The following is a 12,930-nucleotide window of genomic DNA, read 5'->3' on the forward strand; positions in this document are numbered from 1 at the left end:
CTAAAAAAAGAAAAGAAATAAGGAAGTCACTTATTAGAGACTTTGCAAGCCTAAAAGCTATATGCTTGCAAAGTCAATATTATGCATTTATAACTCGCTAATATGCATAAGAAGTCAAATTAGGATAGCATTACGATAAAAAGAACCCAATTTTAGTAAAAATATTAAAAACTAATAATTTTCATAAATCATGAACAGTTTTCTGACAAAATATGATTTTTTGTTAGGTAAAGATCGGTTTCCAAAGCTTATCTAATATTTATTGGCTATAGTAAGTTTTTTTTAATCATCCTAATGTATTTTTTCTAAATGGAAGAATTTTAGTAGTAATAAAAATAAGTGCTATCTGGAAGTTTAACGGCAATTAAAAAAAAAAAAAGTCAAGACGCAGAAGAACTGACAGCAGTGACGAAAGCAGCAATAACCCGGAAGGGAAGTGAGCAGTCGCGACATCTGTAGGTGCATAGGGAAAATGAGTGAACAGAGGTGTGTTTGTTCTGCTGTGAACACTTGGCTCGTTTCAGTTAGTTAACAGCGAGAACCAGGAGCGGGGGAGCTGTCCAAGAATCGGAATGTCGTTCTAAACGGGAGCGGTGGCCTCGTTTTTGGGTGAATTCTCTCAGACATGTCGGACGATGCTAAACGGCTAGTCAGCTGCTAAAAAATAGCCAGTGTGTTGGGTTATTTGACAGCTTGTTTCCTAGCTTTGTTTTAGCACAGTCGACGTGTTTATCAGAAGATTAGCTGGCAGTTGTGAGGCAACGCGGATCTAGGTTTTCGTGACTGGCGGCGGGGGACAGCCACGTCAGCTAGCTCCTGTAAGCACTTATGTGCTTTTATTTTGGATTTGAGTAATCATTTTCCGGCTAAAAAACCCGAAAAGGCTCTCCGTGTAGCCATGGCTCCGATGGGTATCCGGTTGTCACCGCTCGGTGTGGCGGTGTTCTGTCTCCTTGGAGTCGGTGTCATCTACCACCTGTATTCCGGGGTCATCTCCAGCCGCCTGGCTGCCTTCAGGTCCCAGACTCCCCTCTCAACACAGTAAGTGGTAAAACGTGATAAAACTTGTCACTGCTCGTAGAGTGTCTGTCTGTGGTTTTATTCTCATGTACATGTCTCTAAAATGCATTTATTTTCTTGTCAGCTGACACAATTCTTTGTTAATAGATGAAGCGCGCGAGTTTATCTGGTGACAGTACGACGCCAAAGAACTGTGCTGATGCGTGTTCGTAATTTCTCTCCCTGACGTTCTTATTCGCACACATTTTTATGGGATCTGCTGTTAGTGAGCCCTACAACTGCAGCATACACTTTATACCAGGGGTGCCCAATCCCAGTCCACGAGGGCCGGTGTCCCTGCAGGTTTTAGATGTGTCCTTGATCCATCACAGCTGATTTAAATGGATAAATGACCTTCTCAACATGTCTTGAAGTTCTCCAGAGGCTTGGTAATGAACTTATCATGTGATTCAGGTGTGTTGACCCAGGGTGAGATCTAAAACCTGCAGGGACACCGGCCCTCGCGGACTGGGATTGGGGACCCCTGCTTTATACTATCTGTACTCGGAGCGGATGTTAGTCCGCTCCTGGTATGCTGCCAGCGGGGCAGTCCAACCAGATTAACCCATCACATGTCTGCACCGTGCACAATACATCATACATGGCATCTGCAGGTGTCAGTGGTTTTATGTACCGTTCCCTCACAAAGAAACTACCTGTAAGGTTTCTTAGAAAGGAACCTATTAACACCTTCTGGCAGATGATCTCAGATTTATTGATGTAATTGTAACTCAAACTCTGATGTTAATCTTCATGGTTGAGCTGAAATCTGGTCAGAATGAAGAAGGTGCACATATGTGACAGGTTAATCTGGTTGGTCTTCCCCGTTGGCAGCATACAGGGAGAGCTCACTAACATCCACTCTGAGAACAGATAGCAGTTGGTACCTCACTGTCACCAGGTAATCTGAAACACAGGCTCATATCACTCTTACATTTACATGTAACACTTGACAGTTTCAGGCAGTAAAATTAAAGTATAAGTGTCTTTATTTTTCAATAAGTTAAGGAAATAACTTGCCACAGTTTCAATGGATTTAGTTCTTCTCAAGGCTGTCACTTCATGCAGCCCCACTATGATGCAGGGCTTTGTGAGGCACATGCAACATGTGGCAGGGCTCTTTGTTCTGAACTTGACTCTGAATGATTTTGCCTGTGCAGTTGGCTTTGTTGTCCTGCAGAATGAATATGCCTTTCTAAACGACTCTGTGTAGTTTAGGGGAAAAAAAATAGAGAGAGAGAACTGGCTTTAGTTAAGAGGGTTGTAATCAGTGTGGGTTTTGTGAATACTGTGATAGCACTGGTATGTTTTGTTTAAAAAATGCCTAGGACTAGCCTTGATGTAGTTCTGTGACACTGTTTGAAACTAAACACTGCCTCAGCCCATTTTAAAATCTCCAAATCTTTGGCTAAATACCCACACCTATAATCACAAGGCTAAGATGAAGCTATGTCATCCCTTTTCTAGTTCTTTATTGACAAGACCAGCCAGCAAATGAAGAATAACATTCAGTACTGCGCAAAAGTCTTGATCCAGCCTTCATTTCTTACTAAAAAAATGTTAAATAGCTGCAGCAATTCATTGAAACATTCAAGCATACAACACAAACGTGTTTGTGTAATTTCAAGAAGTTTGAAAGGCTGAACTCTCTTAGGTAATCTTTCCTATAATTTCTTTAAGTAGTCGAAGGACATTCAAAGTTCTTTGGATGTTGGCTGCGTTTTGTTCCGTTCTCTTGTCAAAATCATCCCACCCTGAGTCAATAATGTTTAAGTCCCAGCTCTAAGGATGCCAATCCATGATTGATGATGTTCATTTGTCCATTTTTCTATCCGGGTACTCTTTTACTACGTTTGCAGAGTCTTTGGGATCTTTTTCATGCTGAAAAATGAAAGAGTTTAAGATACTGCTTATCTTTATTTTTTAGGCCCACTTTTTCTTTTGTCCTCTACTTGTTTAGATTCCTCAACATTATTTTGCTAAGGATGCACTTCGTACCATGCAGAGATAGTCCAAGTTTTCAGCTAAAAGCTGATAAGCATTTTATTATCCGATGCCTTTCAACCTGTTATCTTGGGTATTTTTGTAACTTCAACTAAAGAAATTGGAGTAAACTTTATTATACTGCTGCTAATAAAGTGCTTAAATAGAACTTAAAATTGGCTCTTTGCTAAGTTGTCTTTCATGTGTAGGCAGAACGCTGGCTCATCACTTGAGCTGGATGCCTTTTTTATGTGTGAATGATTTATATGTCAGTGTTAAGTGGTTTAAGAAAGAAATATATTCATCTCACAATGATCAGGTTCAAATACTGGACTGAAAATGACGGAATGTCAGAGGTCATTCAAGCTCCCATTTCAACAACATTGAATTATTAAATAGTTACCAGAAATGTCAACCTGGCTGGTGTGCGTGTGAATTTTTATTAGCGATCACCCAATAGCAACATTAATCATTGTCATTAAGGTAATGGCTACCAGACTGTAGTTGGATAAAAGATCAATAAATATTGCAGGCTGAATGGTTTGCATATTGAGCTGTGGCAGAGTGGACACAATGCTCGCTGTGTGGAGGACCAAAGAGTGAAATCCAGAACGGAGCAGTCAAATCAGACTGTTTGAGGCCTGAAGAGCTGCGACTGAGGCAGAGCAGTGTGAACTTTTTTCTTCTTTTTTTTTCAGTTGTTTTTATTTTGGCATAAGCTCACTTTATCCAAAGTTCATTTTTAATATTTTCATAGTGCTGCTCTTTTATAATAATTAAATTATTTGGATGTGTTAGGTATTGTATTGTTTGCTGTACCCTTTGTTTATTAGTAGGTTCTAAAATATAATTTACTGTCATGATCTGTAATGAAATGATTAAAACCTCCAAACGTGATCCTAAATACGTAGCTGAGTAAAACTAACGTGTAACTGGGCAAATTTGATAAAAGTTAACAAGTTTACTTTGTCAAGAAATGACGTACTTGTCATTACTGCTATTACTTCAAGATGAGCTCAAAGCTTTCCCCATAGTATCAAAAGTACTACTAAATATTATTGAGTTTGAAATTCTAGCATCATATAAAACCTGATAAGGCTCATACAGTTTCAGCAGGTTAGCTGTGAGGAAAAGTTCATTGGGAAGCTAACGATTCTTGTTTTGTCCATTTATCCATGCAGGCAGAGAAGAACAGTGGACTTGAGGGACCTGTTGGCTGTCTCAATGGAGGCAGCAGAACTAGGTGGCAAAGAGGTAAGAGTTCAATTTTATTTAAGCCCCATATGACTGAAAATAAAATTTCTTGCCACTGACAAATTTGTGTCAATCTCTGATTGTAGTTAAATATTGATGTTTTTATGTTTCAAAAGAAAAAAACCTTTCTAAACGACTCCTTCACAGATATCAAGCAAACCATCTGCAAAGTGTAGAATAAACTGGATAATGAATGAATTTATAGAGAAAAGTAAGCCACACACAGCCATCATTAGCTGGTGAAAATGTGAGCTTTGTTTTGCTTTGTAAATCTCTCTAGGTAAAGCAGGTGCGTGAAGAAAATGTCCTGCAGGAGAAATCAAAGGGCAAAACAAAGGAAGGAGCTAACGATCCACTCACTATGGGCGACCTGCAGTCTCACAGAAAGATGTTTTACCTACTGAAGAACACATTCCCTGAAGTTACGGTGAGCCCAGATTTCTTTACTTCTGCATGCTGCCTTGAAATCTCCTGGGAAAACACAAATTATCTTGCCTTGTATTTGTTGGCAGGTGAGGGCTCTCATTTATAAGCGGCTCCACAAATCTGGGAGTTAAATCACAAACTGGGACTAATCTCCCTCTCTGTGTGTTTGTTTTTAGGTGAACAGTGAAGAACACGACAACATGGAGGATAATTCAATACAATGGAGCCAGAACATTCCAGGTGCAATAAGTGAGAAGTTTAAGGGGAGCAGTGACATTCCAGTCGAGAGCATTACTGTGTGGATCGATCCCCTAGACGCGACACAGGAATACACAGGTGTGCATATCACTGACGCTCAGCCAGCCTCATCTCATACTGATATCATATTTGAAGTTCCACAGGAGAATGGTATATTCAACTAATAGTGTGGCAGCTTGTGTGCTCTCAGTGAGGTTTTTCTTATTTTGTGTATGATGTTTGATGATGTCAAATCTACCATTTTCAAAACAAAAGATAGAATAGACTATAGAGGGTTTGTGTGTGTCTGTTTATTCTATTCAAAATGGGTGGTTGAGCATGGCCGAGCTAAGATCCTGTGGGACTTCCAGATACGGATTGGCTAACCGACCGGACATAGTAGTGGTGGACAAGCAGAGGAAGACGGCTGTAGTGATAGATGTAGCAATACTTAATGACAGCAACATCAGGAAGAAGGAACACGAGACGCTCGAGAAATACTGAGAGAAAGGCTCGAGAAGATGTGGAGGGGGAAGGCAACAGTAGTCCATGGTAATTGGAGCGCTCGGTGCAGTAACCCTGTCTCGAAAACATGTAATTAATTCCCATTTCTTGAATTGAATCTGCAAAAATAATAAATATATTTTCATAGGCATTAAATAGTATTTCTGCACCAAAAAGGTGATTCTGAAAGTGCTGTTAGATGGAAACGTGGTGTATTTTGGCATGGTGTGGACAAGAGAACATAAGACAAATAAATAAGGGATTGCTCAAGTCTTTTGCACAATACTGTATAAAATCATTTGTTGGAAATTGATTAAAAGAAATCCAGTTACACAAGTTCAGTAAAGATCTGTTTGTTTCCTCGACACAAGGCCATTGAACATGCTCAGAATTGCACAACTGAGATGTTTTGGTTTATTCTAAAGCTCATTATTTGTTAAATAAAGAAAAATATATCCTGATAAAATGTCTTTACAGCCAGTATTGTTATATAAAACAGTGTTATATAACAACAATTGACCTCTTTATTAATATAGAGCAAGAGAAACTCCGCTGCATTCTCGTTTTAATATAAATTATTAATTTATATTAAAATGAGATTAAAATTGAATAATAATTTATTTGTAAAATATATCATGTCATTAGCATTCTTTCTCATGATGTACCCGGGTAACAGTTTAAATGTTGGCCTGTTTCGTTGGCAGCCTCCCAGATGGAGGAACACACTGGGTGCTGATGTGTATTTGTGAGACTGACTCTGTGAACGTGTCCTTATGTATGCGCATACTGAGTCTCTGTGGGTGACAGGCTGTGCACATGACCTACTTTAGTTTAAAATTAGTATGCTGGTTGCTGTACGCTTGAAAAGCGTGCAGTGGGCGGTAATTAAAGCAGAAGTGTGTTTAGAGATGATTAGTTGATTTAGGTGACTGACAATGAGTCGCCGACGTCCAACGTTTCCACCGGCCACAGTGACGTGTTCTAAACTGAAGCATGTTGATTTCTTAAGAAGTAGCATGTGAGGCTGCGGAAAGGCTTTCAGTGCCATGCAAATGTAATATGAAAGTGATACTTGTATTGTGCTGGGATCCATAACTGTGTTATTAAGGAACATTTCTGTGGAAAAAGTAAAGCCAGAGAGAGTCATTTTCAAACGCTTGTATATCAAGCTTAAACATTTAAACTGCCACGGGACCCTTTGGGTTTTAACAACAGCATAAATTATTGTTGTGATTCATGCATTTTATTCTAGATTAAGATGTCTTTTTATCCGTTTCTGTCTTATCCTCATTCTGCCTTCTGCCTCTTTGCTCATCTGTCCACAGAGAATCTGGTGAAATATGTGACCACCATGGTGTGTGTGGCTGTAGATGGTAAACCTGTGATTGGAGTTGTACACCAGCCATTTGCTGGCTTCACTGGTAAGGTTAAGTGCTTCAGCCGCTTTCACATTAAACAAGGCTCCACATTTTATTGTTACACATCCAGTCCAATAATATAAGGTCATTGTTGAGCGAAGTCAGCTTCTTGGATGATTGGCCAAGTCCATCACTTGGTGAGTTTTCAGGGGCGTTTTCTTTTTCTAAGTTATTGGTCTTCCCATTTGGGAAGTCATCTTGGTAAATAAGTAAACTGTAAAGCACAACTGCGTCACAATTGCTGTGTTACGGTGCAGAAGCAGCAAATTCTGGTGCTACACAGTTAATCAAATGTCAAGTGCCGGAAACCATTCGTTCCTCTTCCTTTGGAGCTTGGCCAATAGAGGCTGGCTCTAAAAGTATCACATTCTCTGTAGACTTCCCTGTTACAATGCCCAATTTGGCCATAAAGAATTTTTAATAGGCTGGTATAAAAACCTGTTGTGCTGTCAGTGGATATTTCTCACTTCAGCAGCTGTACAGGGTTGAATATGTTTACAACTTACCTCTGGATTTTCTTAAGGACTACTGTTATTAGGGGCATGGCTGCTTGGACTGACAGTTGAAGGCACAGGCAGCTCTATCTGATGGATGTCTGTGAGGCGTCACCTTCGTTAATAGTTTGGCTATTTTGCTGTGAGGCACCGAACACCCGATACACTTTGTGCATACATTGTACGTTTAAAAAAAAAAAAAAAAGCTTCTTGCTCTGCATTTTGAAGCCTCGTGTCTCAGCTCCTAAAAACAGATCTCCCTCTTTATGTTCTAAACATTCACCAGCTGCTAATGCAATGAGCAGCATACACCATTTTAAAGCCAAAATAATCCAGAAGACTTATTGTGTTTATTTGTATTCAGAGCGCCACTATTACACTGCACACACCTGCATATTGGCATTTGTCAATCACTTGGAAAAGTTGAACATATACAAAAAAACATGTGTAACTTTGGGCCAAATTGCTTTAAATGTATTTGGGGTTTTTTGCAAACATTTATTCATTTATTTTAACTGTAAAAGACTTTTTCTCTCTCTGAAAAAGAGACATTTACAGCTTCTTCCGTCTCTCTGTGTACTTTTCATCATTCCTTCAGCCTGGGCGGTCGTAGGTCATGGATCAAATGTGAATCGCCGCTCATCCTACAACGCCAGCCCTAAGAAAGTGATAGTATCACGTTCTCACTCTGGAAAAGTTAAAAATCGTATTCGGAATGCTTTTGGAAACAGCACAACAATCATAGAAGCAGGTGGAGCAGGTGAGTGGTCCTTTACATTTATTTAATATTTAAAAGTCAAAGGCTTTAATTGCACTTAAATGTCTAGTTTTCAAATCCATTTTCCATTCACACAAAGACTTTGTGTTGCAGTCAGTTAGTTAGTTTCTATAATTTAAGAAAATGCAAAAAGTTTGTTTTTATTGTTGCTTTTTTTTTTTCTAATGTATGTTTTTAAATTTTAAAAATTTTCCTTTTTTCCTGCTTTCAAACATTAGTACAAGATGTCATACCTCAGCTATGGCGGATGAGGATGCTAACATGGTTTAATATTTCTGTCTTTCTCAGGATACAAAGTACTGTCACTGCTGGACACACATTCAAGTGAGACAAGCCTTACAGAGGAGGCAGATGTTTACGTCCACACCACCGTTATTAAGAAGTGGGACATCTGTGCTGGTGCTGCACTACTGACTGAACTGGGTAACGTAGCAAAGATTTTTTTCCAGCCTGTCCTGTTTTCCCACTTCATTAAATTAACAAGAGCATTGTGAGATGGTACGTCTCAGACGAGGCTAAAAAGATCACTACACAATAAGCACGAGTCCTCGTCAAGAAGCTTCTGGTTCCAGTTTCATTTGAAAAGATTTAATACATTATCCTATTTTTATATAACTGTCCATAATATTTTGGACAATCCAAACAGCAAACTGAACCAATCATGCAGCCTCCTTAATGAAAGTAACAGTTATTACCTTAGGCTGCATGTTGGCTTAACTACACCTAAACAGATACTTCAAAAGAAATGAAATACTAAATGCAGCTGTATTGTTGTCCAATGACCATTTCAATCATGTAATCACTGTGATTGTAGGGGGCCAAATGACAACTCTAAAGGGAGAGAACATCGACTACAGAGGAGCTCCAGAAAATGAAGGAGGACTGGTGGCCAGTGTAGGTATAGATCACGAGGCCTTACTGAAAAGACTACGAGGTAACACAGACAATGACAAGCAGTGAAACACACGGAGACAGGGCCATAGGTGGTTTGATTAGGGTGACACAGCAGCCAGCAAGAGTGGGCTGGAAACATAATCAGGCCTGCATGATTTCATCATCATGGGACACCAAACATCTACCATCAAGTTGCACTGGAGTCACAATTACCAGCATGGACAAAAGAGCAGGACTGTGGAGCCAAATTGGCTATGACTGGAAACTGCAACAGCTGGCACAATGGCTCTGAATACTCACTCCTCTGAAAGCATACTTTCTTGCAGCGTGGAGAACCGACATGTCTTCCTTTTGTCAGGAACTTGCATACAAGGACATACAGTGGAAAACAACCCCCCACCCCCCAAACTGAGGAGCACAACACTGAACACTGCAACAAAACCCACAGAGGGACATCTCTGGTGTTCATCGTCTTTATCACAACAATCAGAAGAGAAAACAAGAATAAGAAAAGAACATGTTACAGGCAAGCACACTAGAATACTCATCAAGATTGAGTAATCCCCCTCATTATTATTATTAGTAGTAGTAGTAGTAGTAGTACTAATAGTACCATAGTAGTATTATTTGAGACTGGGGCAAATACACTCCATATGTCTTCATATCATAAACTTCCACTGTAATATGGGGTTAACTACCCTATGTTATATGAACACATCACAGTTCACTTGGTGTAATAGTTTACTTTGCTGTTCTTGATCACACTTGAGCTGCAGGTCTATCAAACTGTAGTCCAGGGTCTCTTGTAATATATACACCCATCCATCCATCCTCTTCCGCTTATCCTTGTCAGGGTCATGGGAGGGCTGCAGCCTATCTCAGCTACACTGTAAAATATATTCAGTCACGAGTCAGTCAGCACATGTATTTCACAAGATGTAGTCCAAAATGTCTGCTTCTACTCCTATAAAAATCAAAAGGCTATTTGCGGTCTGATCCTGGGACAAATACAAATTGATGATGTAGCATGCTCCTGACCTGATAGACCACCTTTGGGCTTGGACACTGAAAGCTGCTTTTTAGTCTGCGAGTTGTGACTCACGGCCTGTTTCTATTCATCCTGAGAGCTGCATGAAGGTTTGGTCGTTTCGACACAGGTTGTGATGTTTGCTCTCTGTGAAGTCCAAATATGAACTCCCAGAGAGTATGGGAGTCTGATATGACTGCAAGATTGAACAACCATACCAGATTTAAATTGGATTATTATTTTTAAATGTGTACAGTAAAGGGACTTTTTCCCACACCACATGATGTCCTTCCTTTCTCTTTCAGTGATGGGAGCTTTAATCAGCTAAAATAATGCAAAAGTTCCTATATTTCTGCATTCCTCTTCAGATTCCTGCAAATACATGAGTCAGACTTAGCGTGACGTCAGTCAGCACCTTCTCAGCTACTTCACACAGCGTCGCCTCCACCGTTTTACATACATGAGCAGAACATCAAAGCTAAAGACTACAGATTATACAGCAAGGGGATCTCACCTCTGCCGAGAGCAGTGTATAAGTCCCACCACATAAGCTCAGTCAAAATCATTGACATCAATTTAAAAGCAGAACGTCACAAGAAAATCAATCGTGTGTTTCAGTGGTGTCATGTTGCCATCAGCTAAATGTAAGTTTTCTAAAAAACCTTTCATAGAGAAATGTATTTCACAGATGTATGTAAAACAACCTGAGCTGGACTGATGTATATTGTCTCCAGTTTGAAAACAATTTCTGCTACTGTGCAGTCTACACACTTGGAAAATTAATTGACGGGAAAAACTGCTGAAATGCCGGTGCCAGATTTGGTGGATGCTAAACTGTACACTGACTCCATGTGCATGGTTTTGAATTTTGATTAGCCTTTTAATTCTCTTAGTACTTCATCATACTGAAAATGTTGAACCTCTTCCTGCTTACTGCTCTGAAATCTTTCTGTACCGTCTGTCTGATATTTCTATAACCCCTGAAGCTGGACTGTTTCACTGTGAAATAATGCTACATTGTGAAAAATCCCAGCGAAATACAAAGTCAAGGATGTGTCTTGAGCTTGTGAGTGACCTGTTCCTTTAGTTTGACTTGGGACCTTTTTGGTTGTTCCAAAAGTTCAATGGTGGGATTGGTCTGTTACAGACTGATGGTACTGCAGCTGTTTGAAGGCTGTTAGATGTTGGGTTTGCTAAGTGTAAAATATACAGTGTGACAAATTTCCATTGTACCTGATTTGAGTGTGTTTGATCTGCACTAAACTAGACTGTCAATGAATGTTTCTATGCTAACATCGGTTGATATACCAAGCGTCATTCTCTGTAGGCAGTTTAAGAGGGATTAGAGACTTTTCAAGTACTTGGGTAATGTTTCTTTGTGTTTGTGTTTTTGTGAGTGCTGTACATTGCCTTACTTTGTGCTTTTGTGTGAGAACTGTTTTCTAAGCTGGTGGCTCCATAAGGAGCTGCAAGAAATCTAAAGTCATTTTAACACAAGAACACATGTGTGCTACATATAAGAACGTACAACTGTGGAAAATATCCTGAGCTGATTTTCTGAGGTGAAGATTTTTTCTGCATAAAGTCTGCAGTAGATTTTTTATTTTATTTTTATTTTTTAAATTTACTCAAGCGTTAAATCTTTTTCCCTTCCCAAATGGTTAGAAAATGGAAAGTAAATTCCCAGATATCTTGGCCTTGACTGAATGTGAACCAGTTGTGATGATATGTTGTTTGTTTGGAACCAGAAAACCCTGGAGCTTCATGTGTGAAAATGTCTTCAAGTGATGCTATATCCATTAGTTTGTTGGTTCTACAAGAAAAGTTTTGAATTAAATAAGAAAAATATGAGAAAATATTATTAAGATAGAAGTCAGTTACAGACCTTTGTTGCCTTCTCCTCACACACTTGTAGGCAGCAGGTTTTCATTAGGAAAATCAATCTACAGTGAATCTGTAGGATACAATTATTAGACATTAAACAGGGCTACCATGCTCATAGACACCTGTAACTTTTGCTTAAATGGTGTATTCAGTTCCTTAAGCCTTGAGCACAGTGGGTGCTTTAGTAGTCGCAATGTCCTGCTCCTGTCGGACACTTTTAGAAACGATAATCAGTTGACCAAATGTTACCAAATCGTGTAACTTTTGGAAATTTACCAGAGTCCTTCCATTCTGATGTGACGTATTCAGCTGCAATGCTTCAGATGAAATGCATGTAAACCAGTATTCACACTTCCGACCAGGGGTGGGAATTTGAATACAATATAGACAGAGCCTACTCATCTTGAATTTGTTTTGTTTTATTCTGTGTGGTTATCTGGCTGTCCCTGCCTTTCTAACAAGAGTAGGCTCAATTTGCATTTGGTTCGGACAGGGGATTCACATTTTATTCAAAATAAAACTAATAACAAATGACTTATTATTGGAGTGGGGTAGCAATGAGTTGATAGTCACTTCAGTTTACTGGTTTTAAATACTGTGTCTTCTATAGGACTCTGACACCTGTTTAAATCGTTCTGGTTCCAGCCATACAGAGGTCAAATCAGTTGTGTGGTTAACCTGACCACTCACTCTGCCTCTAACCAGCACATAAGGGCAATAATAATAAACTGTTTCTTTGAATTTGGAAGCTGGGTGGCATATTTATTCCAGTGTCGTCTGGGGCTTTTTACATGAAAGGGTAGTGGACAACTAAATCAGAAGCAATTAATGAAAGTTGGTGTGCTATTTAAAGGCTATGGAGTGAGGGTTACTGTCAGGTGGTTTGCTCTGTGAGTGATTAATCATTCTTTTGCTGTGAATTCTCAATAAAGCATATGTGTGCATGAAGGAATGGGCTGCGTAGTCTTTGAT

The 12,930-nt window shown here is 39.4% G+C and overlaps 1 protein-coding gene across 1 annotated transcript; it reads left to right on the forward strand.

Moving 5' to 3' along the window:
• Positions 1-407: 407 nt before the first annotated feature.
• bpnt2 (3'(2'), 5'-bisphosphate nucleotidase 2) lies at positions 408-12,910 on the forward strand. The gene is made up of 8 exons (XM_026150109.1): positions 408-1,041; positions 4,224-4,296; positions 4,577-4,723; positions 4,899-5,058; positions 6,789-6,884; positions 7,974-8,135; positions 8,442-8,576; positions 8,968-12,910. The coding sequence occupies exons 1-8, from the start codon at positions 899-901 to the stop codon at positions 9,111-9,113; spliced, it is 1,062 nt and encodes a 353-aa protein (XP_026005894.1). The 5' UTR covers positions 408-898; the 3' UTR covers positions 9,114-12,910.
• Positions 12,911-12,930: the final 20 nt, after the last annotated feature.

Source organism: Astatotilapia calliptera, chromosome 18 (assembly GCF_900246225.1).
Source record: "Astatotilapia calliptera chromosome 18, fAstCal1.2, whole genome shotgun sequence".
In the NCBI taxonomy this organism is placed as follows: Eukaryota; Metazoa; Chordata; class Actinopteri; order Cichliformes; family Cichlidae; genus Astatotilapia; species Astatotilapia calliptera.

Excerpts from the sequence above, each read along its gene's own strand:
- bpnt2 (XM_026150109.1), top strand. The coding sequence starts at position 899 with ATGGCTCCGATGGGTATCCGGTTGTCACCGCTCGGTGTGGCGGTGTTC. Across the intron at positions 4,297-4,576 it reads CAGAACTAGGTGGCAAAGAG|GTAAAGCAGGTGCGTGAAGA; the intron begins GTAAGAGTTCAA and ends AAATCTCTCTAG. Across the intron at positions 6,885-7,973 it reads GCCATTTGCTGGCTTCACTG|CCTGGGCGGTCGTAGGTCAT; the intron begins GTAAGGTTAAGT and ends TCATTCCTTCAG.